Here is a 27,250-nt window from a genome sequence, read left to right as displayed (position 1 = left end):
TTTCTGGTTTGCCAGTGGCAAGTTTATTACATGATTAAAGTTCAAATAAAAAAATAGTAACAAAATCTTGGCAGGGAAGCTAGAGCCAGAGTATGGGAATGCTGTTTCCCTGTCCCCAGCCTCCCTGGCCAAGCCCAGCTCCATTAACTCAGCTTGACTCGATCAAATTCCTCATCAAGACTTGCATCTGTGCCCTGGACATCTCTGCTGCTCCCACTGGAGACTGAATCCTGGGCCCCGGGCACTGGGGCTTTGGTGAGGGCCCCATACACACCCATGGCCTAAAAAAAGGGACAGAGAGAGCCATGAGGACACATGGCAGAAGGCATAGCCCAACCCACCAATAGCTAAAAAGAAAGTGAGGCTGGGGCTAATAAACTTATTTTTCCTTTCTATCTCTCTTGCAAGACTCAAGCTGTAGAGTCAATTCTAGGAATCGTAAAAACTATCAGAGCAGGGTTACCCTCAGAATATTGGTACAGATATATCTGCCCCCCAAAAAAGATGTCTCAAGAGCTCCCCTATCTCCAGGGGTGAGGGAGGTATCTCATTCTTAGAAACTTATTCTCTACAGAGACTAACAGAAGGTCTAGGGCTCAGGCTACTCTGAAGGCCTCTATGGTGTCTAAGTTGTGATGGTGGTGACAGGGGTCTCAGTTTCTGGCATTGGTGTCCTGTGCTAGGTCCTCAGGGTACTCTAACCTGAGCCACCATACTGGTGACATCGCCAGGGTTGGACGGCAGCAGGATAGTGTTGGAGTCCTTGGCCAGTTTGGAGAACGCACTGACATACTGCTCAGCCACAGTCAGTGAGGCTGCTGCATCTCCATTCTGTGGCCACAGAAAAAATCAAAGATCACAGTCTTGGAGAAGGAGATGGGTGGGTAGGTGGAGGGGAGGGGAGTAAAGAGTAGTCAGGTTCCTGGAAAGAGAATCAGATCACAATACAGATCACAATACAAGAGATCATGTAATCTGGCTCAGCGGAACCCACAAAGGCAAGAACTTCTCCCAAGAGTAGATGAGAAAACCTCTTCCAGTGTCAATTCTTGTCTCCCACCCCACCCAGGGGCCTCTCACATGTTGTGTCAGAGCCGCAGCCAGGATCCGAATAGCTTCAGCCTTAGCCTTGGCCTTGGCCAGAACTGCACTGGCCTCTCCTGGAAGAAAAGAGATGGAGCTTTACTCATGAAGTCAGGGTACCTCAAAGCTCCTGTCCCAGTACCAACCCTCAAAAACCCAAGCCCTCTCCTCCCTCAGCCTCTACCCTCTGCAGACCTGCTGCCTGATTTATTTGTTCAGCCTTTTCTGCCTCGGAGGCCAGGATCTGTGCCTGCTTCTTCCCCTCTGCCACGTTGATGGCTGACTCTCGGGTCCCCTCAGACTCTAGAACTGTGGCCCGTTTCCGCCTCTCTGCCTCCACCTAGAAACCCCCAATGACCCCCATCAACAAAAACCCAGAGTAAATTCTTACACAGACCTGCAATTGTACCCATCATGACAGGGAAGGGAGTCCAAGTCCCCATGAGACTGGAGCATCCTGAAGTCCTCTTCCCCGACCCTCCCTGGCCCCCACCTGCATCTGCATGGACTCTTTCACCCGGGGTGGCACGTGGATATCCTTGATCTCATAACGGAGGCAGCGAATGCCCCAGCAATCAGCAGCCTGATTGATGGCATCCACAATGCTAGCATTCAGGGACTCCCGCTCCTGGAGAAAGAGAGGTATAAATTCCATGGCTTCAACACACTCATCAGGGATCTAAGCTGAGAAGTGCCACTGACTGATCTTGACTCCCACAAAGGACTGAGAGTGTGAGGGAAGCATCTTCAAACAGTAACTCTGGCTCAGACCCCTTACCCGGAAGACTTTGTCCAGAGAGAGTTTGCCAAGCTCTGATCTCATGGTCGTCTGAGCTAGTTGTGTGACAGCATACTCAGGGTCCTCCACACCATAGCTTGCCTGAAAAGGGCATGGAAAGTGTAAGAAGCTCGAATGCAGGATTTTAGCGGGAAAAGCAACTTAGGAGCTGAATAAACCAGGGAGAAGATACCTTGTATGGGTCCATGATACGTAGATAAAGGACTCCATCGATTTGCAGAGTTACATTGTCTATAGGTACAGGAGCAGGAGAGAAAAGGAGGAAAATCAGGCTTCCAATTTCCGATCAGCTCTTTCTCAGGAGCTCTGCATCTCCTGCAACTACATCCTAACGGTCTCAGGGCACCCGTGTCACCCTGCACCCCTCACCGAGAGTCACAGCCGACTGCTCAGGCACGTTGATGACAATTTCCTTGAGACTCTGCACGTATCGGATCCGGTCTAACACAGGGATGAGGATGTTCAAGCCCTGGGAAGAGGAGTCATGGGTCCTCAGAAGGATGGGGGTTGTAGGGTTGAGATCCAAGCTAGGCCTGGAGTGGGTATGGAATGAACATATGGAACATTCCAATAAAGCAGAAAGCTGGGCGTGTCAATGGTAGGGAAGTCCAAAAAGATGGGAATACAAGGCAGGACATCTGAACAAAGGGGACAGTCAAGAGAATGGGAGCCAGCAGAGTAGCAGACAACAGGAGCTGAGGGGGTAGATAGGGGAGATACCCAAGAATGGGGCTTGTGTAATGCTAGAGCAACACCCAAAGGTGGTAACATGGGTTCAGCAGCCTGGGCCCTGCCAGGTCTGGCCAGGGGAGCTGAAAGCCAAAAGTGGGCGCAGGCTCCAATGAGATCCCACCCCATCCGCCCATATGGTGAGGGAATTCGGCATCAGGGTGGCCCTGAGTGGGCAGAAGAGGTTCTCACAGGCTCCAGGATCCGGTGGAATCGGCCCATTCGCTCTACCACCCAGGCCTCTTGCTGCGGCACAAACAGTACCACGGTGTTTCGGGGCAATCCAGAGGAGGCGCGACGCGGAGCACGGCCAGAAGCCTGCACGGAGCCCTATCGAGAAGACGAGGATTAGCAGAGACCCCAGCTGGCGGGCCACATCGCCCTTCTGGGCGCCTGTCCAGAGAGCATCTCCTTAAACCGCGACCCTAAAGGGTCCTCGGAGAGGAACTCACGTGGGTACTGTGACCTCTGACCCTAGTTCTCTCCCCAAACTTAGAATCCTGCTCCTTCCCAGGTAAGGATCCAGGTGATCTCTGGCAGGACCCTTGGAGAAGGTTCCCTCGCACTCACCCTCAGCAAAAGGGCCCCAGTGCCCCGCGCAGCGCGCGCCAGCATTTCCCACGACCACAGGACCTCCGGAACCAACGAGACGGTGAGCAGAGAGGTCACTCTAGAAAACCGGACCTGAGCCTTTCCTCCCGTATTTCCACTCCCCCAGACGTACTTCCGGCCGTCTCCGTTCTCCCGCCCCCCCACCCCAACTTCAGCCAATCAGCTTTACCTGAATAGAAGCGTGTATCAAGTTGTTCCCTGGGATTTGTAGACCAGCTAGAGAAGGCACAAGGCTGAAACTTGTTCTGGTTCTCTTTGATCAAGCTCAAGATCCCGGACATGGTGACCATGGAGTCTATTTTCCGCGTGCAAGTGTCCCAGAAACACCTCCCACCGAGTTCTTTACCTCCACCCGAGACTCAGTTTACCCTTCTGAGCGTATAAACAGCTTCGTCACCATAGCGACCAAGGGATTGGCGCTCTTTGCCATGGTTGCCATAGTTACATTGTCAGGTAGTCCTGCTGTGTTGTACCCAGCCCTCCCACTGGGGAATGACCCCATTCCCGTTGCCACAGTGATTGGGCCTAACATTGCCTGGTGATTGGACTGAGATTTCCCCCTCCCCTCTTCTCCCCAGGCACCGTAGCTTTTTCTACCTCTTCCTAGTCAGTCTATCAGGCCTGATCCCCTTACAGAGTCCAGCACATAGCCCCTACATTCAGGCTTCTCTGGATCATGTCACTCTGCACACATCCCTGATGTCTGGCACATCTTTTAAGAGACTTGCAGAATCACCCCCATTTTACATTTCAGGGCACTTAAGTTCAGAGGTGCTAAAATCGGTAACAATAGAACTAGTTTGGGAATGTAGATCCACATTCAGAGAGCTCAGCTTTTATGGCTGAACCTTTCTCACCACCCCACCCCACCCCATTATCTGAAAAGAGCAAGACCAGATCCTAAGAATAATTAGGGCCTTGCCTAAGACCTCATGGCCTCAGACCTCAGGCCCCTCTGGGAGAAAGGGCAGAGTCTGAGCTCCAGTTAGACCCTCCATCCCCATTCCCATATTCTCCCCAACAGAAAAAGTAGGGTTTAGCTCAAGTTTCCAAACAAGAATTTATTCTTTCTTTATTGTTGTTGTTTCCTGAAAAAAAGTACCAGGTACAATTTTTTCAATTCTTTTTCTTTCTTCTCTCTTTTTCTTTTCTTTTTTTTTGTTTTGTTCAAGTTTCAAGCAATTGCTTGTTCCCCTCAGCCAGCCCCAGGAGTCAGGACTAAGGCTGGGTCAGAGTCTGGTGTGGGGAATGGGGTAGTTGGGAAATCACATGACTGAGTTTGAGGTGTGCCCCTCATCCCAGCTGAGGTAGGTGGGTCAGAGTCTGGCCAGGTGAGAGGAGGCACCCCAGTCCTTGGCCCTGACTCTGCCCCCAGAACACCTTCCTCAGTCAGGACCCCAAAGCAAGGAGACACAGGCAGGAGGAGAGGGTCAACTGGAGTCTGGAGTCTTAGATCAGGCATGGTTAACCTCTGTGTGTGTGCATGCATGCAAGCTCTCTTTCTCACACACACCACATAAAAGCTTGTATGTGTGTGCGTGTGTGCGCGGACACATGGACACACACACACACACACACACACACAAGTTGGCTTTCAGAGAGGGGTCAGAGGGTAGGGGAAGTGAAAGGTATAGGGAAGGTATAGGGAAGGACAGGGGAAGCTGAGTCTTTGGCTAGGGACTCAGTCCTTCTGGGATAACCTCTCTGCCCTCAGCTGAGAAAGAACAGTTCTCCCCCAACCCCCACACCAGCTTCTTCAACTCCTGAGCTTGGAGCAATATCTGAGAGTGGGAAAGGATGAGGGGCAATGCCAATTATCAGGTTTTGGAGGTTACCAAGGCAATCCAATTTGAATAAATTATAAATTAAAAATAAATAAAATAATAAGTGGCCCCTGCCCAGGACAGGGAGGCAACGCTGGCATGACTTGCCTGGGAACTTTAGACAACCTCAGGGTAGCTCCTTGTCTCCCCACTACCTAAGTTGGCCTGGGAAATCCAAGGGAGTGGGAGGCACATGGAGTACCCAGAGTAGAGCAGAGTGTGGTAAGGATCAGAGGCTTTAAACACCCAAATAATCGATTTGGGCATGAGCATGGTGAGGGCTTTAATTCAAGCCTAAAGGGTCTTTTGCCACCTTTCCACGTATTTGCTCTGTCCAGGATGGAGCAGGATGGGTAGGTACTTGGCCCACATGGGTTCAGGGCACTGGCAATCAGGGCAAAGGTGAATAACGTGGATTGTGAGGGGACTCAGTCACTGCCTGCAGTTCGTAGGGGAGCCCTGTGTCCAGTTCCAGGCTCCGGCGGGAAAAAAGCAGGCGGATGTCTCCATGCAGGCTTAAGCGGCCTGAGCGGGAGCTCCGGAACCTGGGGGACAACAGGGTGATCAAAGAAAGAATCCAGATAGTAGATAAGCCAGATAACCTGGGGTGGGGAAAATCCTTTCCCTGGGCCTCCCCAGCTGCCCCAGGGCCCTGTCCTCACCTGAGGTGCAGCAAGTAGCAGAGGAGGCGGCAGGTGGGGCTAGCATTTCCCTCCTCACCCACAGGCACCAAAAAGAGGCGATGGCGCAGGAAAGTCATGTGGGCAGCAGGCATGTCCGAGAAGTCAAAGGTCACAAGGAACATCTTCACCACAGTCTGGTTGGGGTTAAATAAGGTCTGGGGGCAGGACAGGCAAAGTTGGTAGGGCCTAGGGGCTGTTTTCCTCTCCCCACTCCCACTGCCCCTCAGGGAAAACTTACCACTTGGATGGTGCCCATCTTGGGCACGCTGTAACCCTTCCTCCCCAGGGGATTCAGGTCCACGACACCCTAGGAAGGTCATGGAGCCATCAGCTAAGATGGGGTCTAGGAGAGCTTTGAATACTCATCCATCTCCATAATCTCTCACTCTGGGCCTAGCCCTTGCCCCACACTAGAGTTCTCCCCACCAGGCTCTGAACTCTCTCCTAGGTGAGAACACCTAAAGAATCCTTCCTGCTATCCATCCCTCACCCTCCTCACAAGCTAACTTTGGGTTGAGGTCAGGTCATACCAGGAAGGGAGCCGGGGCATTTTGCTCAGAAACATCAAAGAAGGTGACAGTGACAGGCAGGGTGACATGCTGGGGGCAGTAGGATCCACTAGCTCCAATCTCTGCCGTGAAGCCCTCAATGTGGCCAGATGGTGCAAAGCGTCCTCGCAGCAATGATTCCTGGGGTTGAGATGGGGAAAGCATATTATGAGACAGATGCCAGCTATTTTCCTTACCCATCCAGGCCACACTCTACCATCTCACTTTCCCCAAGGCCCCCAATCACAGAATCCAAGGGGAACTACCTCAAAGTTGCCAAGCAGGGTACGGCTGACAGCAGGGGTAGGAACAGGGGAGGCACTGGGGGGGCTCAGCAGGCCTGGCCCCTTCCGGAGGCTTCGAAGGGAGCTCCTGGTAGGGGAGGGACACACAATACATTGGCTTGAAGTATTCTGGTATGCTTACTCATGTCCTTGGGCTCACCCTTTGCCACCATCAAGGGCTCCTGCCCTGGGTTCCCCTACCCTGCAGTCAGAAAAAGGATTATAGACTTTTGCCCCACTTGCAGGGATAGAGCAGAGGAAGAAGCTGATCACTTACAGCTTCAGGCGACGGGCACCTTTCAGCCTCCGCCCCATGGGACTGCAGTCTGTTGGGTCCTATGGAAAGGAAAGATTACAGAAAAAGATTGGGTGGAGGTCAGGCATGTTTGGAAGCAGGACCTCATTCAAGCTCTCAAAGGAACATCTGGACCCCCCTCCCCCACCCCCCCCCCCCACTCCTCAGGCCTTCACCTTTTCCCACACACATATCTACTTAAGAATAGACCATCCCCTTCTCCTGGATTACCAGCACAGGCTCCTTGGGCCCAGGCAGCAGATGGCTCCAGAAGGGTGTGGCTTTGGCATCAGAACTGTTGGCAGCAGGAGGGTGGCCCAGGGTTCCCCGGCGCCTCCGAGGGGCTGGCCCCTCATCCTCAGAGCTGACATCCAGGGCTTCTCCAGCAGGAAGCAACCTTCGCTTGGTGGGGCAGGGGCCTGGAGGTCCAGGGCCAGGGGGTGTGTGCTCGGGACTGTGCCCATTGGCAGTGCTAGGGGACTCCCTAGGCCAAGGGCTACCCCCGTTGCCCACCCCAGCCACTGGGCTCTTACCCCCTATTTGTGCAAGACTGTGCAAATCAGTGTCAAATGTGTGCAGCTGGCCCAGAGGGGCTGGCCCTGGGGACTCCCCCAGGGACCCCTGTGCCCCTGGATCTGGGGAAGCCCAGTCTCTGGTGTGCAAACTATTGCAGGAAGCATTTGATGGCGGACAAGGGGGACTCTGGGCCCCTGAAGTCCAAGGTGAGGTGGAGCTACCTCCCTGTTCCACAACACAGAGGCCATGGTGACAGAAATGCTGGCTGGCCAGACCCAGTCCCAGCCCCAGTCCCTCTGGGCCTAGTAGCCCCACAGTAGATGGTTCTTCAGGGGGTAGTCCCTCTCTGGCCCCCAGCCCAGGGCCTCTCTTCAGCTCCCTGGTAACCTCAGTGGGTGGGGCCGGCCGTTTCAGGGCCCTGTGAGGCTCAGAGGCACCAGCTGGAGGGGAAAAGATGGATACCTGGTAGACCCCGGGGGATGTTGCCCCCCCTGCTGGGCTGTAGCCCATGAGCAGGCCACCCTGGAGGGCCCCCTGCCTGACTGCAGGCTGCGAAGGGCCAGCCTCTGGTTCTGAGGATGAAGACGGCTCCGCCTGCACGTGGCGCATGAAGCCCCCCCTTGGGTCAGGGGGGCCCCCCCACACAGCCTTTATGCTGGGCCTGGGCTGGGGGGCCTGGGGACATCTGTAGAAGAAAAGAAGAAAAGGTGATCAGAAGAATCATTGGGTCTTTTCCCTTCCACCTGAGTTGCAGATCCTCCTCTGGCCTGAAGAGGTGACCTTGTGGGTTTCCTTGAGGTGAAGGTGTCCAAATCCCCAGATGGATTAATGGAGTATAGAGGACAATCCCAGAACTTCTGAGAGGATGGCATGTTTAGCACAGGGTTCTCACTGGACCTGCTTCCCCTCCCTTTCCCCAGCACTCACCCCGATGAAGAGGCCTTAAGCCTAGCCGTGTGTTCCCTCTTCCTGACTGATGCCTTGCTCTCCTAGCTTGCAGTCTGGTCCATTCCCGCTGCACTGGCAAGGTGACTGCCACCATTCCGTGCAGCTCTTGGGCTCAGCTGGACCCTAAGGAAAGGAGAACAGACATTAAGCCAGGATCTCTGGTGCCAGTGGCAAGACTCCTGTCCAGTTGTGGGCTATCAGAGTACCCTCCAGGATATCCTTCTCCCATATGAAAAGCTCTTCAGAAACAGAAGGTGTAGTCTTGGGATCCAGAGCCCAGAGGGCAGAGCTAGGTTACCTACGGAGTCAGAGAGAGGCAGATCTAGGTTCAGCGTAATAGGAGGTGAGAAGTTGTGGCAGGATCACCATTTATCAGGGCCACCAGCTGAGGGGCTTCTGCCCTGAGTGTGAGGGGGAATGCAATACCCCAAGATTCAAGAGAACTCCAATGCCAACTGAGAGATGGTCAGAGTAAGAATTCAGCCCTCCTAGTCAAGGTTGTATAACTCCTTCCTTAAAGTCTCTCTCCAAAGGACAAATGCTACTCTGGAGCCCTAAGGGGAGAGGTCTTGCAGAAAGTCCTACCCCAGGAGCACTCCTCACAGATACAAACCTCAGGTCAGCTCAAAGGCAGCCCTTTGGCCTTAAACACATTACCCCCAGCAGTCTGTCCCTTTAACAGGAGGCAACAAATCTAATCAAGTGGAGGGGGAGTGGAGAAGGCAATGCCAGAAGGCACTTTCCAGGACCTCCCCTCCCCCTAGGCCCTGCAAGCTAGAGATAAGGCAGTGGCAGTCAGATAGCTGGAAGCAAGTAGGACTACCTCTCCACTTAGCCACATGTTCAGCACCTAAAAACCCAAACCACTGTTTTCCTGCCAGGACTAAAGACTTTCTTTATTGACTAGTCCACCCTCAGGAGCCCATACTGGGTGAGAGGAATGTCAAATTGAAGGCTATATTCCTTTATGGGAGGAAATACTGTCCCAGGATCAAGCTTCTCCTTTGGGCAGTAGCCTATGCTGCCTGCCATCCACAGTATCTTTTCCCCTTCAAAGAATGTCCCCTGTATACCTACCTAAGCCCTCTCCTTCCTCCTTGGCTAGGCCAAATGCCATTCCCTCCAGAAAGCCTACTCTGTCCACCCTAGACCACATCTCTCTCCTGAGACTTCACCTAAGGCAGTGTCACTATCTAATACAACCCAGTGACAATTTTGCTTGTTCTTATAGGTAAGAAATCTCCTAGACAGACCAGGGGGTTCTTAAGGATAGTTCTGTTCGCTCCTCTGCCAAACTCTAAGTACAGGGAGTAAGCACATGGCAGGACTCAAAAAAGTAGAATGCAAGCCCCAGAGACCTTGGCATCAGTCCTAGCAGTGAAGAGAAAAACTCCCAGAATTAGAGAAGTAGAGAGATTACTTGTATAGGGAGAATCAGCAATAACAGAGGTGGAAATGGGGGACAGGGAGAAAGGGAGAGATTTACACACTGGGGACTGGAAAGCTCTCCTACACCAAGTTCTTATCATTGCACCCCACATTACCTTATTTCACCAAGTTCTCGTGAGAAATGGGATCCCTAGAAAATTCTGGTTCCCTGTGGTGGGTGGGGTGTCTGGAAAGGGCAGAACTCCAATGACAGCACTGTCAGAGGGTAGGTACAACCTGTATTCATCTCTACCTTCCTTTCCTCTACTCAAGCCATACAGGTTGAGGAAGGTCCTTTTCCTTAGCACCCCACCCCTGGTCATCCAAGTTGGCCTCTGGAGCCATTGCCCTGGGGAAGGCAGGTGATGACATGATGCCCTACTTGACCCCAGCATGCCTGGCATCTGCTCATTACCCCAGAGCCCTCTAAGTTCCTGACTTGTCAATGAGAAGCTCTAAGACGCACTTCCCTGCCACCCAGCCTGTCTGGCTCTAGACCATGGCTTCGAGCTGACTCATGGGGCAGGACTGTGGAAGAGGGGGGCAGGGTAGGCCAAACCTCACTCTCTGTGCAGGGGGTGGGCAGCAGCTGGCATCAAACAGCTGTGCCAGGCTATGGCTGGCAAGGACTACAGTTCCCAACATTCCCAAGGAGCAAGGCCAGCAAAAACACCAAATCCCAGAATACCATGGGTTCTGTACCTCAGACACCTGCTAGGCCTGGGAGGTGGGGTAGGTGGGTATTGGTACAGGTACAACTCCCAGACTCACTCTCCCCTTTCCTTCAGTATTAAAGGTATCTATTTCTACACTGATCTAGGAGGGTGGCAGGAAGGAGAATTCCTCTCCATGTGCTTTCTACCCTCATCCTGTTCAGAGAGAACTGCCAGCTAGCTACTCCACATTTTGTTCCTATACATGTCCACACAAACTAGCGGAGCTACTCCCATGGACCACCACTATGGGTAGGAAGGTCAACCTCTGGTCTCTAACCCACCCCTTGACTGCTGACCTAAAGCCCTCTACCCTTAATGGAGAGACCAGATGTCAGCACCTCCTCCAAACTAAGTCCAGCAGACTCACCCCTTCCGCTGGACTCCTTGTTCTGGATGATGCTCCCAACCCCTACTTAGTCTCCCAGGTCCATTCTCACCCCTCTCCTCCCCAGAGCCTGGGACAGGCCCCATTCCATACTGGAGCTTCGGAGATTTGCTCTTTCCCCCTAGCACACACTCACCCCGCTCTTAAATTGGCTCCGCCGCGGCGGCCGCTGCTCCGGGCCCTTCCGTCCCGTCCCGGTCCCTCCCCTCGAATCCCGGGTCCTCCCCGCCACGGGCCCCCAACCCAGACAAAGGGTGGCTCACGCAGAGCCCTGCTTTGCTAGGCTGTTCTCTGTTCAGCTTCGTGTGCAACACTAGCGGGACCTGGCGCCCGCAGCCCCCCAGCCGCTGCCGCACCCCTCCCCGCGACTGTCCCTCCCCGTGGCCGCCCCGGCTCAGTGCTGTCGACTCCGCTGCCCCTCTGACTCACAGGCCATTTCCTACCAGCTGATGGGGCCGCCCGCCCCGCCCAGCGCCCCAACACCCCCGCCGCAGCGGCCGTGGCCGCCACGCCCCCCTAAGACCACGCCCTCCGCGGGCAGCGACCATATTCATTGGCCCATAGGAGTCCAGCCTCTCCACGACCTCAAGTGTGAGGCACGCCCCCTCCAAGAGACACACGCCCATTGGTCCACAAGGGGGCAGGCCTACCCGTGTCGCCCCGCCCATCTCTTTAACCCCTCAATTGCAGGAATCCAAAGGATCTCCCAGCCCTGCCAATTTAACCCTTTCAAAGGTGTAGGCCTCCCACTGCTCACCTCCGCCCTTCCTTTTCCGAAGGTGTTTAATAGGACGCCCTAGGGCTTTCAAAGACAAAGTTCCACAATCTCCAAAATCAGCCTGCTCTTCCCTCACCAGACCCCAAATATCCCCACTCTCATTCATCTCTCCCTTTCTTGCAAACCTGAGCTTCAAACACCAGAGTACTGCTGAAGTCTAGAAAGCTTCCTTTATGCCAGAGCAGATGAAAAAGTTCTGAAGTGGGATCTTATCTCCTTCCATTGAGAAATGGTATTCTTCCTTCTCTTACTTTTTATTAATTTTCTTTTGCCTTCGTTAGAGGGGCCTCAAGAATTCCTGAGATAGGGATACATTTTAATTCAGGGACCTAAACATCCTTTTTTGTGTCTCTGAACTACCATTCTGAGATCAGGCTGCTTCATTCCTTCTACAGTATTCTTTCTATTCATAGGAGACGGACCCAGGGGAAGTGGGATAGAAAGGCTTCTGCCATGAGTGGGGGGATATGCCCAACTCTTGTGATGGAGCTCCCTCCCATGACTCACAGCTCCCTCGAAACTCCCCACCCTCCCCCTGAGTCACTGGGCTCTAGGCTGGGCCCAGAAACAGCCAAACTAAGTGGCAGCAGAACCAGCATTCCTAATTCTTTAAATGACCTATTCTTTAAATGACCAGGATGGAAACCTCTATAAGGAGTAAGCATTAAAAGATGCTCTTTACAGGGGCTGCTTTAGGGGTAAGCTAAGAAAATAGGTACCTTTTCCTCTGAACTTGTTGACAAGTTAGTTTCCAAACTTAGGAAGCTTTTTCTGTCAGTCTTCCACAGAAGCAAGGAAATACCAGAGTCAAAAGAGGGAAGACTCAAACCAAAGCCTAGAGAATTGGCATAGGCCAGGGCAGGTTGCCAATTATGCCTCTAGAAGGGGAGTCCATTCTTCCATAGTTCAGAGGCTACAGAAGGCCCAAGGTCCTTGTTTCTACCTTGCCTGTGCTGTAGGCCCCAAGGGCCCTGAGGTTGTCACTGGATAGTAAAAAAAAAAAAAAAAAAAAAAAAAAAAGGCTCCCCTTTCCCTACTTCCTCCTTGTGCACTAGATTCAGGAAGGACAAGTAAGAGGGGCGCTTGGGTGGCTCAATCTGTTGAGTGGGCTCTGTGCTAACAGCTCAGAGCCTGGAACCTGCTTTGGATTCTGTGTCTCCCTCTTTCTCTGCCCTTCTGCCATTCATGCTCTCTCTCTCTCTCAAAAATAAATAAACATAAAGAAAAATTTAAAAAAAAAAAAAAAAAAAAAAAAGGAAGGACAAGTAAGTAACCCTTCCTCTAGGCTCCCTTCTTCTCACCTCAGACCAGAGAGAAAAACCCTGAAAAAGAATCCATTTCCATTTGCCATGGACTGATTTATTTGTTGGTTCCCTAATGCTAAGGAATAGGATTCCGGAAATTTTCAAAATTCTGAACAAAATTGCAAAAAGCAAGAGCTTACTTCCTTTAGTAAAAACTTACTAGGAAGACAAATAGACACAGAACACTACAGGAAAGTGATAGTCCCTTGATGACCCCAGAGAACAGGCAGTAAGTTCTGTCTTACTGCCACTAACATAGACCCAGGCCTCAGTTACCTGCAAAGGGCAGGGGGGGCAGTAGCTCAGTGGGAAGGATCAAAGATGTTCTAGGCCTCCGTGTGCCCTAGGAAAGCAGCATGGTACAATCAAGAGGCCTTATCTAGCTGCTGTCCTTTATTTTTTTCATAGCAGTTATCACCAGGTGCTCCCCCCCCACCCCCCACACACATGCATTTCTTTCTCCTCGTTAGAATGGAAGCTATAGGAGAGCAGCAATGTTGTTTTGTTCATGCTGGTATTCCCAGAATCAACCTCAGTGCCTGGCACATAATAGCTGCTCAATAAAGGTTGGCTGAAAGAAATGATGAGCCCTGGGCTGAGGGAACAGCAAACAGAAGACATAGGTCCTAATACCTGCTCTTTCACTGTGAGACCAGAGAAAGTCAGTGTCTTTGGCCGTAAATTTTCAACCCTGTAAGATTAGAGGTTTGTATAAACTATAGTTGAGGGCTTCTGCAACTCTGGCCTTATACTGCTATGATTCTAATGGCTATTGTTCACTCAAATCCATTTTCAGAGGATGGACACAAGTTTCTGAATGCTCTCCTGCTTGTATTGAAGCAGAGAAGCTATATACTCCAGCCTCAGCACAGCAAACTGATGCCCTTTCTCTTTATGCCCCACCCACTCATACAAATGCCTCAGTCCTTAGGAAGCTGGAGTGTTTGCCCTAGGCCCGCCTCTCTGAGAGACATTCTGGGAAGCTGGGTTGCCATAGCAATCAGCTCCTCCTCAAAAGGCTTCAGCCTGCCCTCCCTTACCCCACCCTACCCTACGGCTTTGTCTGGCCTCAGCACCCCCTCCCTCCCCAGCCAGTCTCTCAGCTAGGAGGAGGGTTGGCTTGGGGCCCCTTTCAGTAACACTGTCATACTCATCCAGCCACTGTGTGGAAGGCAGGCCTTTTTTCAGTCTCTCAACTAGCCCAGGGACAAATAGAACTTTGGCACTAAATCAAGTCCCCTCAGGGAACCTGAGGAACTCCCAAGAGGATTAGGCCCTAGTATCAGTTCTGACCATCAGCCTCCCAGCCGGGAGTGTGGGGAGCTATTCTCTCTTCCTCTTCCAGCTGAGGCTGGAACCTCATATCCCTTCTGGAGTTCAGTCTGCAATAGTAGTTCACCTCTCAAAACAAACATCAAAGACTCAATAATTTCCACCTTTCCCACAGAAGCCGATTTTTGAGGGTTCTAGGGTTCCCCACCCAGGAGAAGGAAAAGGGTGGGGAAAATAACTTTGTGGCCAGTGGTAAAAATGTAGCTGCCAGTCACTTGTGGGGGCTGTTGGGAGAGATCTTGGCAGTAGTGGGATGAGGTCTGGGCCTTGCAGCTGGTTACTAGGTCCTGTGGCCATTGAGCACAAAGCTCCTAGACGGGCAAGTCCCAGGCCAGGCCCCAGGGTGAGGAAGGAAGTGGGAAATGAGCACACCCAGAGCAGAGGGCAGGGCAAAGTGGGGGAGGGGGAAGACAGGGACGAAGGCAGCCTTCTGGGAGGAACAGGAACTAGAGTGGGGGTTAACAGGAACACCAGCTAGGGGAAGAAACTCCAGTCTCAGCCAGCCAGATCCAAAGCAGACGGAGGAGACAGTCACAGAAGACCTAGCAGCAAGTGGGGCCTGGATCCTCCCTAAGAGTGCTCAGGCCTGAAGGTGTAATTAGGAGCCAAGGAGCCAGGAGCATTATGGACTGGTTTCTTCATTCCACTAATCCCATCATGCCATTCCTAGAACACAGTACACAAACCTCTTCCTGGAGTCTCTACAAAGCCAGGAGACCTTCTCAAAGCACTAGGGGTTCTTCCCCCCTCGTTTGGGGCCTACAGCCTCTTTCCCTCACATAGTGCCCATTCTCTGCACAGTCCCTCTGTCTCTCCCACACTCTGGACCACCAGCTCTTCATCATACAGCACCTGCTTTCCCCAAAGCACTTCACATCCCCTCCCCCTCAAGCATGGCCAGGCTCCAACCCTCCACATCAGACAGACTTGCCCTCTCACACTGTACCTCCAACCTCCACAAAGCACTCCCTTACAAGGGACCCTGGAGAATGCACCTGCTTACCCACACGGTGAGCCCCCAAGTCCTCCCCCAACTCTGTCTTCCTCCCCCGCAGCAGTCCTCATATTCTCTCCTTCCTTAACGTGGCCCCCACCTCATGTTTGCCCAAGCGCACCCCCATTCTTGTCCCTTCTTCCACGCGCACCCCACCCCACACCTGTAGTTCCGTGAGTCCCGTTGCACCTGAGGAGGTAGTGGGGTTGAGGCAGTTAGAGAGAGGCCCTAGCTGCAGCCTCGGCCTACAAACCTCACCCCTTCTGCCCGAGCCCCGCCCCCGCAACGCCCAGGCCCACCCCCTCCCTTGTCCCACCTCCCACCTTCTCGGGGCCCAGCCTCTTTCCTAGTTTCTTTAATTCCTCTGGCTCCTCCCCTGTAACACAGGCCCCGCCCCTCTCTAGCTCCGCCCCTTCTAGCCTTTTTTGCGTCTTCCCAGAACATCCGCCTGTCCCTAGCCCCTTCCTTGGTCCCCACCCCCTTGTGGTCTCTCCGCCTTTCGCTAGGATCCGCCCTCTCTCGGATTCCAGCCTGGCAGAACCCAGGCCAGGCCCTTTTCCACCGCGAGCCCCAGTCGGTCTCAGGGACTCTTCTACCCCCGCCTCTTCTCCCTTTCGCCTCACCCGGGCGCCGGCGCTCCTGCCGGATCCGCTGGCTCTGATTGGCGGCGACGGCCCCAATGGATGGCGGAGGAGACAAAGTGATGGCTGCAGGTCGCCTGAGGTCCCACCCCGGCCACGTGCGGCTTCTGTGATGACAGGTCTAGAGGGGCGGGGCCTTGGCCTGGGTGCCGGCCTAGACTGACCGGATCGGGCTGGGGGGGGGGGGGTTGGGGAGTCGGAGCTGGCATCAAAGCGCTAGCCTGAGGGCACTGAGCCTGAGACTGGGGCTCTCCCCAAGCTTTCGCGCTGGTGTGAGCTGCCCGCGGAACTTGAGCCTTTTTGTGGTGACGTCTGGGTTCGCGCGCACATTTGCCCTAATGGGGGAGGTCTGGGGGTTTGCAAGATAGTGCAAGGAGTCCCAGGGGTCGGTGAAGATGAGAGAATCTGGTCGGTGGGATCTCAAGTCTGTGGGATTGAGCAAGTGTCTGTAGCCTACTCTGTGCGGGAGAATCTGAGTTCTAGGAGGTGTGCAGTAATAGCCAGCCAGATCTGTATCTGTGGAGGTGAGTCAGCAAGGAATTCTGTGAATTTTAGGAGACTAAATGTTAATACGGAGTTAGAAGAACCTTCAGTCGCCGGAGAGAAGTAGGGTCTCTACTTTATACAAGTGTCAAGTGAACTATCTGATAGTTAAATATGTTCTGTAATTTAATTAGCGCTTGAGACTTCTCTCTGATTTACTAATTGCTGAGATACAGCAGTGGAGCGGGGGTTGGGGGGGAGGGGAGAGGGTGTGTGTCAACTCTTTCCAGCTACCTGTAGATGGCAGCACAGGACCCTTGCAGAACTGAAGGGCCCTCCGCCCACGGCCTATCCGGCCTCTCTGAGGAGCTGGCTGTATAGATTGTGGGTTGAACCTGATAAGATTCTCTGAAAATCACAGAGTCTTTAGGTTTTTGTGACTTTTTTTCCGTGAGTAGTGAATTTAAGCTGACTTACTGAACACCAGTGGTACGCAAAGAAGAAGAAGAAAAAAAAGCTTTTTTCTCTATTCTCAAGGAACTTGTTAAGGTCGTTATACAAATACCTAGAAAGAGTAAGTTGGAAGGGTTTGGGTAGTGGAAGTTGGTAGTAAGTTGGAAGTGGATTTGGGTGGTGGAAAAAGCATAGGGTTTGTAGTCATTTGTGTTGGCCTCTGAATTTTGGGTATTGGGTATTTACTAGGTGTATGAATTTGGCTAAATTACTTGACTTAAAAAAATAAATTTTATTTTAGAGCAATTTTAGATTTACAGAAAACTTATGAAGATAATACAATTTCCATATACCCCAATCCATATACAGTTTCCGTATAATAAATGTTAAATTTATTAACATTTAAATTAGCATGGTTCCTCTGTTACAATTAATAACTGATATTGATACATTATCATTAACTAAAGTCCATACCTTATTCAGATTTCCTTAGTTTTTACCTTATGCTTTTTTTCTGTTTTAGGATCTCATCCAGCATGGCACATTGCATTAGTTCTCTTGTCTCCTCAAGCTTCTCTTGGCTGTGACATTTTCTCAGACTTCCTTGTTTTTGATGACCTTGATAGTTTTACCCTCAGGCATTTTATAGAATGTCTTTCAGTTGGGATTTGTCTGATGTTTTTATGATTCTAGGTTTTCGGGAGGAAGACTCCTGAGATAGTTTCATTACATCATATCAATCTATGCGTGTGTATGTGGTATGTTTACATACACAATATTGGCGTTATACTGTATATTCATATTACAAGTTTTTATTTTATTTCATTATTTTATTTTATTTTTTATTATTTTTTAATGTTTATGTATTTATTTTGAGAGAGAGATATTTATTTATTTTGAGAGAAAGATAGAGTGCGAGTAAGGGAGGGGCAGAGAGAGAGACACACACAATCTGAAGCAGGCTCCAGGCTCTGATCTGTCAGCACAGAGCCCGACATGGGGCTCAAACTCCTGAACTGCGAGATCATGACCTGAACCAAAGTCAGACACTTAACATCCAGGAGCCCCTATTTTATTTTACTAAAAAAAATATATTTTATTTACTTTTTGGGAGAGGGCAAATGGGGGAGGGGCAGGGAGGGGGGACAGAAGATCCGAAGCAGGCTCTGTGCTGACAGTAATCAACCCGGCTGGTGTGGGGCTCAAAGTCAATCTGGGAGATCATGACTTGAGCTGAAGTCAGAGGCTCAACCCACTGAGCCACCCAGGTGCCCCACAAGTTTTTATTTTAAATCAATGACTCCTAAACATTCTGGGAGAATTCTATAAGATTAAAAAAAATTTCTTTATGAGGAGTACCTGGCTGGCTCAGTTGGCAGAGCATGTGACTCTTGATCTCAGGGTTATGAGTTGGAGTCCCATGTTGGCTATAGAGCTTACATTTAAAAAAAAAAAAAAAAATTAAGGGGCAGTTGGTTAAGCTTCTGACTTCAGCTCAGGTCATGATCTCAGGGTTCATGGGATTGAGCCCTGCTTGGGATTCTCTCTGTCCCTTTCTTCCCTCGACCCCTCCCCCACTCACACTTTCTCTTTCTCTCAAGCTAAATAAATAAACTTTAAAAAATTAAAATCAAAGAAAAATAAAAAATAAAACTGTCTTTATGAAATATTTTAGGCATACAGAAAGTTTTAAAGAATACTATGTCAAACATCCACATTCTTCTCACACAGCTCTATCAAATTCCAATATTCCACCACATTTGCTTCAAATTCTTTTAAGGAAATTAATATTTCAGATAGGTTGGGCTTTTATATACTCCTTCCTAATCTCATTCCATTCTCCCCCTTGCTCTTCATCTTCTCTCCTCAGAGTTTGCCACTATTCCAAATTGGTATTAATTTTTCCTCTTCATTAAAAAAATAAATTTATTGACTAATATACATGTATTTCTATTGGATATATACCTAGGAGTGTAACTGCTGAGTAATAGGGCAGGTATGTGTTTAGCTTCAGTAGATATTGCCAATATTTTTCCTAAAGAGATTATAACGGTTCACATTCCTCCAACAATATATGAGAAGTCTAGTTTCTTCACTTCCTTGACAACTCTTGACATTGTCAGTCTTTCTAGTTTCAGTTTTTCTAGTATATATGTAGTGGTATCTCACTGTGGCCATAGTTAGCATTTCCCTGATATACAGTAATGTAGGACACCTTTTCATATGTCTATTGGTTATCTTTTCTGACTTGCCTGGTCAGGTCCTTGGCCTGTTTTTTTATATGGTTCTCTGTATTTTTTCTATTTGTATGAGCTCTTTATATATTTTGGATAGGATTCTTTTGTTAGAAAGAATTATCTGTAGCTTACTTTTTTGTTTTCTTAGTGGTGTTTTTCAATGAACTAAAGTTCTTCACTTTAATATAGTCCAATTTATTTTACTGTTTGTGTATAATGTGTTTTATGCCTGTTTAAGAAGTATTTGCCTATCCCAAGGTAATGAATATATTCTCTTATGTCATTGTCTAGAAACTCTATTATTTTATTTTTTATAAGTCATCTGCAATAGATTTTGTGTATGGTGTGAGGTAAGAGTCAATATTAATTTTTTTCCTATATGGTTATCCAGCACTTTTTGTTGAAAACATTGTCAGAGTACATATTCCAAAAAGTTAAAAGCAAGATTCTTATAAGAATATAGAATGAAAAACATGCCAAAGGTTTATTTAACTTATTAATGACGGAATAAGCAGTATGGTAAAGCATGTTTAATGAGCATTTAAGGAAATTAGGTATTATATTAGAGCTCTGGTGAGGGGTGAGATACACACACACACACACACACACACACACACACACACACAGGGATAGAGATAGAGAGATTTTACTATAAGGAACTGGCTCACAGGATTATGGAGGCTAATAAGTCCCAAGATCTTTAGCCAGCAAACTGGAGACCCAGAAGAGGTGATGGTGTAGTTCCAGTCCCAGTTCAAAGGCGTGAGAACCAAAAAGCTGACAATGAAATTCCAGTCTGAAAGCCAGCTCAACACACAGGAAGAGCTATTGTTTCAGTTTGAGTCTAAAATCAGGAAAAAGGACCAATGTCACAGTTCAAAGAACTGATCAGGGAGAGATTTTCTCTCACTTTCTTGAAGCTTTTATTTTTAAGTAATCTCTACAACTGCTACAGGGCTCAAACTCACAACCCTGAGATCAAGAGTTGCATGCTGACATCTTACAGGTGCAGAGATTATGATTTTGGTAGATGAGACTAACATGTTTGAAAGTGTAGGAAGAATGTTTATTCTTCATTCCAAGGAGGTAATTAACAATCAACTGTTAGAGAAACAGAGAATAGCAGAAGAAACAAATTAAAGAATTGAAACAGAAAAAATCCTACATGGAGTGGAGTGTGAAAGAAGCTGAGGTCAACATCTGGAAGATGCTGATGGCATGAAGGGCACAGCAGGAAGCCTCTAGCAGAAGCCTCCTTCCCCCTCCCTTTTCTGGCAAGGGCAGAGGGACCCGTGTGGGGATACATCCTCACTTCTGCCCTGATGGACTTTTTATTTGGATGATCTGGTAACACAATGTTTTCTGCTTCACCCTGGTCCCCTTTCAGATCCCAACTCTGTATTTTTTATCCTAGTTCTGCCTGAGACCCCTGCCCAGGACACTCTTCTACCCTGGGGGTGAATCACAAACTCCCAGGAGAGAGAAAATGGGAGCCAGGACAGATAGGAGAGCTCTGCTCAAGTCTACTGCCAAGTTATGCTGGTTAGAGCAATAAAGGGCATTTGTTCCCCTCCCCACCAAAAAAAGAAAGTCTCATGCTGTATGGACTGAGCCAGCCAGGTATCCCAAGAAATTTTCTCTTATTCAGTCCTATTGTTCTATTCAGGCCTTCAGCTGATTGGATGAGGTCCACCCACATTAGGAAGAGAATGTTATAGTAACATTGTTAAATGGGGTGCCTGTCTGGCTCAGTTGGTGGAGCATGTGACTCTTGATCTTAGGATGGTGAGTTCAAGCCCCACACTGGATACAGAGCCTACTTAAAAAAAAAAGTAAGAAAGAATAACATTGTTAAGTTGATTGTGTCTACAGGATAATAACACCATAACCTTTTCTTTTTTTTCTAAGTTTATTTATTTATGTATTTATTTTAGTCATCTCTACATTCAACATGGGGCTTGAACTCATGACCCTGAGATCAAGAGTCACATGCTCTTCCAACTGAACCAGCCAGGCGCCCTCATAACCTTTTCTACTAAATCCTTTGCATCATTACCAGACCAAAATCTATAAGTTAACATGTGACTTCACAGAGTTTTATCCTTTAATCAATAATAGATAATGAGTTAAGCACAAGTATATTGCCTTGATAGTTCATCTTTGGCTAGCCTTGCCGCCTTTTCTTTGCAGCATTTCCAAGTTATGGAAATTGTTAACAAAACAATCCTTTATCTTACTGCTCTGCTGCTCTGCAGTGTCTCCTTTTTTATAAGATAAATGTTCATCACAAGTGTTCCTCATTGCTATAATTTTGTAATAAGTTTTGATATCTGGTAGTCCATGTCTTCCAACTTTAAGATTATAAGATTATATTAACTATTTTTGGCCATTACATTTCCATATAAAATTTTATTTTTTAATGATTAAAAATTTTTTTTTGGAAGAGAGAGACCATGTGCAAGCATGAATGAGGGAGGGGCAGAGGAAGAGAGAATCCCAAGTAGGTTCTGTGCTGTCAGTGCTGAGCTGGATATGGGGCACAATCTCATGAACTGTGAGATCATAACCTGAGCCAAAACCAAAAGTTGGATGCTTAACTGACTGAGCCACCCAGTCGACCCTGAACATTTTTTTAAGTAAAAAATGTGGGGTCAAACTCATGACCCTGAGATCAAGAGTCATATGTTCTACTGACGGAGCCAGCCAGACCCCCCTCTGTATACATTTTAAGATCAGTTTATCAATTTTTATACACTCTCTCTCACACACAAACCTACCTTCTAGGATTTTCTTTAGGGTTGTGTTAAAGCTAGAGATAAAACATTTAGGTTGCTTCTAGTTTTTTGCTGTTACAGATTAATGTTAACATTCCTTTATTTAATAAAGAGGTTGTGGGACTTTATGGGAATTTTTTCACTTTAGGCCCAAAGGAAAAATAACAATTTGGTGACTCTAAGCACAATGATCTTTTAAAACAAAACATTGAGGAAGATTTTACTTTGCCCAGAGAAATTTCTGGGTCCACAATTAGAATATATATTTTAAGGCATCTCAATAGTTTTAACTTTTTACGTGCTGAATTTGAGGTACCAGTGTAATACGCAGGTAGAGAAATCTAGCAAATTATTGAACATATGGGTCTGAAGTTGATGACAACAATCTGAACTAAAGATACAGCTTTGGAATCTGTTGACATACATAGATAGCAAGTATCTGTGGGCAAGGTTAGAGTTTGTGAAGGAAAAAAGGGCTGTACGCAGAGACTTAGGGCTTTATTTCATATCTATATGAACTAGTATGAGGAGGAAAATGAGCCTAACCAACAGTAGATTAAGGAGGAAGGGGGCCCTAAATCATGTGTGTGTATGTGTTGGGGGTGGGGGCAGGCCTTGCTCTGTGCCATAGAGCTTTTCATGGTGTCTTGACCACTGGACAGGGTTATGTTTGTTCTTTTCTTTTCTTTTTTTTTTTAAGTCTGTTTATTTTGAGAGAGAGAGAGAGAAAGTGCATGAGAGTGGGGGAGAGGCAAACAGAGGGAGAGAGAGAATCCCAAGCAGGCACCACTCTGTCAGCGCAAAGCCTGATGTGGGGCTCAAACCCACAAACCGTGAGATCATGACCTAAGCTGAAATCAAGAGTTGGATGCTTAACAACTGAGCCACCCAGGTGCCCCTGGTTTCTGTTAGTTTTGAGTTCCTTCCCTGTACCACATCCCTCACTAACCCATCACCTCCCAAACTTCTACTCCTTTTCCTAGACCTTTGTGTGTTTTGGCTCTTAGAATCAGAACTGTTCTCTTTTTTTCAGTAGGGCTGACTCCCTCTAGGTACCTGGATTTGCCCATCTGTTCAGATTCATAAAGACAGGAATTGATCTCCAGCGACCCAGGGCCAGGTGAGAGAGCTCAGTACAGCAGCAGTGGGCCATGGGCAAGTCAGCTTCCAAGCTGTTTAATAATGAGGTCCTAAAGGCCCACAACAAGTACCAGCAGCAGCATGGTGTCCCCCTCAACTGAAGCTCTGCAAGAAGCTTGATTGGGAGGCTCAGCATTATTCAGAGGCCCTGGTCAGCCCAAGGATGCTCAAGTGCAGCTCAGAGTCCCATTGTGGCCAGTTCAGAGGTATATGCCTCCTGTGATCAGACAGGAAAAGAGATGGCTGATAGATGGTACAGTGAAATCAAGAACTACAACTTTCAGCAGCCTGACTTCACCTCCAGGACTAGACCCTTCATAGCCATGGTATGGAAGAATACAAAGAAGATGGGAGTGGGGAGGCCACCTGCAAGTGGTGGGTCTTCCTTCCTGGTGGCCTGATACTTCCTGGCAGGGAATGTCTTCAACTAGGCTTCCTGCCTCGGAATTCATTAAATGTGATGGGAAGGTGACAGACTTCATGTGGATATGAAGTGCCTAGAAAAATAAAAACTCAGTGGTGTGTCTGTCCCTGTGGGTGTATGTGCTTGGTGTGTGTGTGATGCATGTGAGTGTCTCTTGCACATACACTTGGATATACAGTTCTATATGAACTTATTCTTATCAAAGGAAGGAGCATATAAAGCTTTTACTCTGATGGTTACCTAGACCATAATTATTTGGACATTTGGGGAAAAATAAATTTAAAAATTTTTGTTATTTAAAAAAATGTTTTTTAACGTTTATTTATTATTGAGAGACAGAGAGAGACAGAGCATGAGCATGGGAGGGACAGAGAGAGGAGGAGACACAATCTGAAGCAGGCTCCAGGCTCTGCACTGTCAGCACAGAGCCAGATGTGGGGCTCAAACTCACAAACTGCGAGATCATGACTTGAGTGAAGTCGGATGCCCAACCTATTAAGCCACTCAGGCACCCCGTTTTTGTTATTTTTAAAGGAAATTTCTTTTGTGCATTTCTTATAATATCCATCTTTGGACTTTTTGTATTCTAAATGTTTGTGATGCTTAGAAGTGAAGTTCAGAGCTGCCTCTATTAATGTAAAATTGAAAATTGAAGCTTTAGCCAAGCATACAGCAGCCACCTTTAACTAAAAGGGAGTACCCTTTTTTGTAAGGACAATATATTGACAGGTCTTTGGAGCATTATTTGCTCCAAAACAAATTACTTTAGGGGTTGCTGGGTGGCTCAGTGAGTTGAGCGTCTGACTTCAGCTCAGGTTATGATCTTGTGCTTCACGAGTTCAAGTCCTGCGTCGGGCTCTGTGCTGACAGCTCAGAGCCTGGAGCCTGCTTTGGGTCTGTGTCTCCCTCTCTCTCTATACCTCTTCCCCACTCATGCTCTGTCTCTCTCTCTCTCTCAAAAATACATGAACATTTTTTTAGACTTTCCATTCAATTATTTTATTTTATTTTTTTACTAGTGCGTGTTCATTTATTTTTTTTAATATAATTTATTGTCAAATTGGTTAACATACAGTGTGTACAGTGTGCTCTTGGTTTTGCGGGTAGATTCCCATGATTCATTGCTTACATACAACACCCAGTGCTCATCCCAACAAGTGCCCTCCTCGCCCTCCTCAATGCCCATCACCCATTTCCACCCCCAGTTTATTTTCTGTATTTAAGAGTCTCTTATGGTTTGCCTCCCTCCCTCTCTGTAACTATTTTTTTCCCGTTCTCTTCCCCCATGGTCTTCTGTTAAATTTCTCAAGTTCCACATATGAGTGAAAACATATGACATCTGTCTTTATTTGACTGACTTATGTCACTTAGCATAATACCTTCCAGTTCCATCCATGTTGCTGCAAATGGCATGATTTCATTCTTTCTCATTGCCAAGTAGTACTCCATTGTATATATAAACCACGTCTTCTTTATCCATTCATCAGTTGATGGACATTTAGGCCCCTTACATAATTTGGCTATTGTTGAAAGCGCTGCTATAAACAGTGGGGTGCATGTGCCCCTATGAATCACTACCCCTATATCCTTTGGATATATTCCCAGTAGTGCTATTGCTGGGTCGTAGGGTAGTTCTATTTTTAATTTTTTGAGGAAACTCCACACTGTTTTCCAGAGTGGCTATACCAGTTTGCATTCCCACCAACAGTGCAAGAGGGTTCCCATTTCCCCACATCCTCACCAGCATCTGTTGTTTCTTGAGTTGTTAATTTTAGCCACTCTGACCAGTGTGAGGTAGTATCTCAGTGTGGTTTTGATTTGTATTTCCCTGGTGATGAATAATGTTTTCATGTGTCTGTTGGCCATCTGGATGTTCCTTTGGAAAAGTGTCTATTCATGTCTTCTGCCCACTTCTTCACTGGATTGTTTTTCAGGTGTTGAGTTTGATAAGGTTTTTATAGATTTTGGATGCCAACCCTTTATCTGATATGTCATTTGCGAATATCTTTTCCCATTCCATCGGTTGCCTTTTACTTTTGTTGATTTTTTCCTTTGCAGTGCAGAAGCTTTTTATCTTCATGAGGTCCCAATAGTTCATTTTTGCTTTTAATTCCCTTGCCTTTGGAGATGTGTCGAGCAAGAAATTGCTGCGGCTGAGGTCAAAGAGGTTGTTGCCTGGTTTCTCCTCTAGAATTTTGATGGTTTCCTGTCTCACATTTAGGTCTTTCGTCCATTTTGAGTTTATTTTTGTGTATGGTGTAAGAAAGTGGTCCAGGTTCATTCTTCTGCATATTGCTGTCCAGTTCTCCCAGCACCATTTGCTAAAGAGACTTTTTTCCATTGGATACTCTTTCCTGCTTTGTCAAAGATTAGGTGGCCATACATTTGTGGGTCCAATTCTGGGTTCTCTATTTTATTGCATTGGTCTATGTGTCTGTTTTTGTGCCAATACCATACTGTCTTGATGATTACAGCTTTGTAGTAGAGGCTAAAGTCTGGGATTGTGATGCCTCCCGCTTTGGTTTTCTTCTTCAATACTACTTTGGCTATTCGGGGTCTTTTGTGGTTCCATACAAATTTCAGGATTGTTTGTTCTAGCTTTGAGAAGAATGCCTGCCAATTTTGATTGGGATTGCATTGCATATGTAGATTGCTTTGGGCAGTATTGACATTTTAACAATATTTATTCTTCCAATCCATGAGCATGGAATGTTTTTCCATTTCTTTGTGTCTTCTTCAATTTCCTTCATAAGTTTTCTATAGTTTGTATAGTTTCTCCCTCTATATAGTTTCTCTCTCTCTCTCTCTCTCTCTCTCTATATATATATATATATATACACATAGTTTTCAGCATATAGATCTTTTACATCTAAGCCTGGCTGGCTCAGTGGTTTGAGCGTCTGACTTCAGCTCAGGTCAGGATCTCATGGTTCATGAGTTCGAGCCCGTGTTGGACGCTGTGCTGACAGCTCAGACAGAGCCTGGAGCCTGCTTTTGATTCTGTGTCTCCCTCTCTCTCTGCCCCTCACCCACTCATGCTCTATCTCTGTCTCTGTCTCTCTTTCTCAAAAATAAATAACCATTTTTTAAAAAATAAAATAAAACAAAACAAGTTACTTTAAGATATGTATGCCTCATTTCCCAGAAGATAGGTTGCATATTGCAATAATGGAAAAGAACATTTAATATTTACAAATTAATTGTTAAAAGCCCTGTGTTTTGAGATAATGCTGACTTGCTTTGTATCTTTCAGTTAAATAATAGTGTCTCAAATGAAGTGGGAGAATTATAAGTGTACGTCATTAAAGAGACCTCAATTTTGCCTCAGGAGAGATTATAAGAGGCATGAGAATACCTGACATTTGCCTTGCTATCCTCTTCCCTGATTTGGAATTAGAGCCTGCAGGACCAGGCTACAAGCATACTGTTTTAGAGGTCTTTTGCCTCCAAACCACAGGCAACACCAATTTAGGACTCTGAACGGATCAGGCAGTTAAAGAACGCCCTTAGTGTTCCCTGGGACTCCCAGCTGCAAAGAAATGTTTGTAACAGCTGAAGAAATATGTCCAAAGAAATAAATTTGGGACACTTGGGTGGCTCAGTCATTTGAGCTCCTAACTCTTGATTTCAGCTCAGGTCATAACCCCAGGGTCATGGAATGGAGCTCTCAGTTGGAGCTTGCTTAAGATTCTCTCTCTCAATCTCTCTCTTTCTCTCCCTCCTGCCCTTTCCCCCACTTGCGTCCTGTCTCTTTAAAAATAATAATAATAGGGGAGCCTGGGTGGCTCAGTCAGTTAGGCTTTGACTTAGGCTCAGGTCACGACCTCACTGATGGTGAGTT

General features: G+C 47.8%; 2 protein-coding genes and 1 pseudogene across 6 annotated transcripts; 1 reads left to right on the top strand and 2 right to left on the bottom strand.

Moving 5' to 3' along the window:
* Window positions 1-3,333, bottom strand: STOML2 (stomatin like 2). The gene is made up of 10 exons (XM_015079417.3): window positions 3,182-3,333; window positions 2,804-2,941; window positions 2,252-2,351; window positions 2,055-2,113; window positions 1,862-1,963; window positions 1,577-1,711; window positions 1,279-1,423; window positions 1,081-1,160; window positions 703-831; window positions 1-281 (listed from the first exon to the last, which is right to left on the bottom strand). The coding sequence occupies exons 1-10, from the start codon at window positions 3,224-3,226 to the stop codon at window positions 144-146; spliced, it is 1,071 nt and encodes a 356-aa protein (XP_014934903.1). The 5' UTR covers window positions 3,227-3,333; the 3' UTR covers window positions 1-143.
* Window positions 3,334-4,346: 1,013 nt separating this feature from the next.
* Window positions 4,347-16,022, bottom strand: ATOSB (atos homolog B). 5 transcript variants are annotated; one of them, XM_027039375.2, is made up of 9 exons: window positions 15,881-16,022; window positions 8,300-8,443; window positions 7,088-8,057; window positions 6,839-6,897; window positions 6,544-6,649; window positions 6,260-6,418; window positions 5,968-6,036; window positions 5,709-5,884; window positions 4,347-5,591 (listed from the first exon to the last, which is right to left on the bottom strand). In XM_027039375.2, the coding sequence occupies exons 3-9, from the start codon at window positions 7,979-7,981 to the stop codon at window positions 5,438-5,440; spliced, it is 1,617 nt and encodes a 538-aa protein (XP_026895176.1). In that variant the 5' UTR covers window positions 7,982-8,057; window positions 8,300-8,443; window positions 15,881-16,022; the 3' UTR covers window positions 4,347-5,437. The 5 variants fall into 5 exon arrangements, with proteins under 5 accessions (XP_026895176.1, XP_014934900.1, XP_026895177.1 ...); XM_015079414.3 differs by lacking the exon at window positions 15,881-16,022 and adding an exon at window positions 15,421-15,545; XM_027039376.2 differs by lacking the exon at window positions 15,881-16,022 and adding an exon at window positions 11,279-11,306.
* LOC128312174 (Golgi-associated plant pathogenesis-related protein 1-like) lies at window positions 15,678-26,244 on the top strand (annotated as a pseudogene).
* Window positions 26,245-27,250: the final 1,006 nt, after the last annotated feature.

Source organism: Acinonyx jubatus, chromosome D4, assembly GCF_027475565.1.
Source record: "Acinonyx jubatus isolate Ajub_Pintada_27869175 chromosome D4, VMU_Ajub_asm_v1.0, whole genome shotgun sequence".
NCBI lineage: Eukaryota > Metazoa > Chordata > Mammalia > Carnivora > Felidae > Acinonyx > Acinonyx jubatus.
The sequence above is the reverse complement of the archived record's forward strand: the minus strand, read 5'-3'. Positions and strand labels throughout refer to the sequence as shown.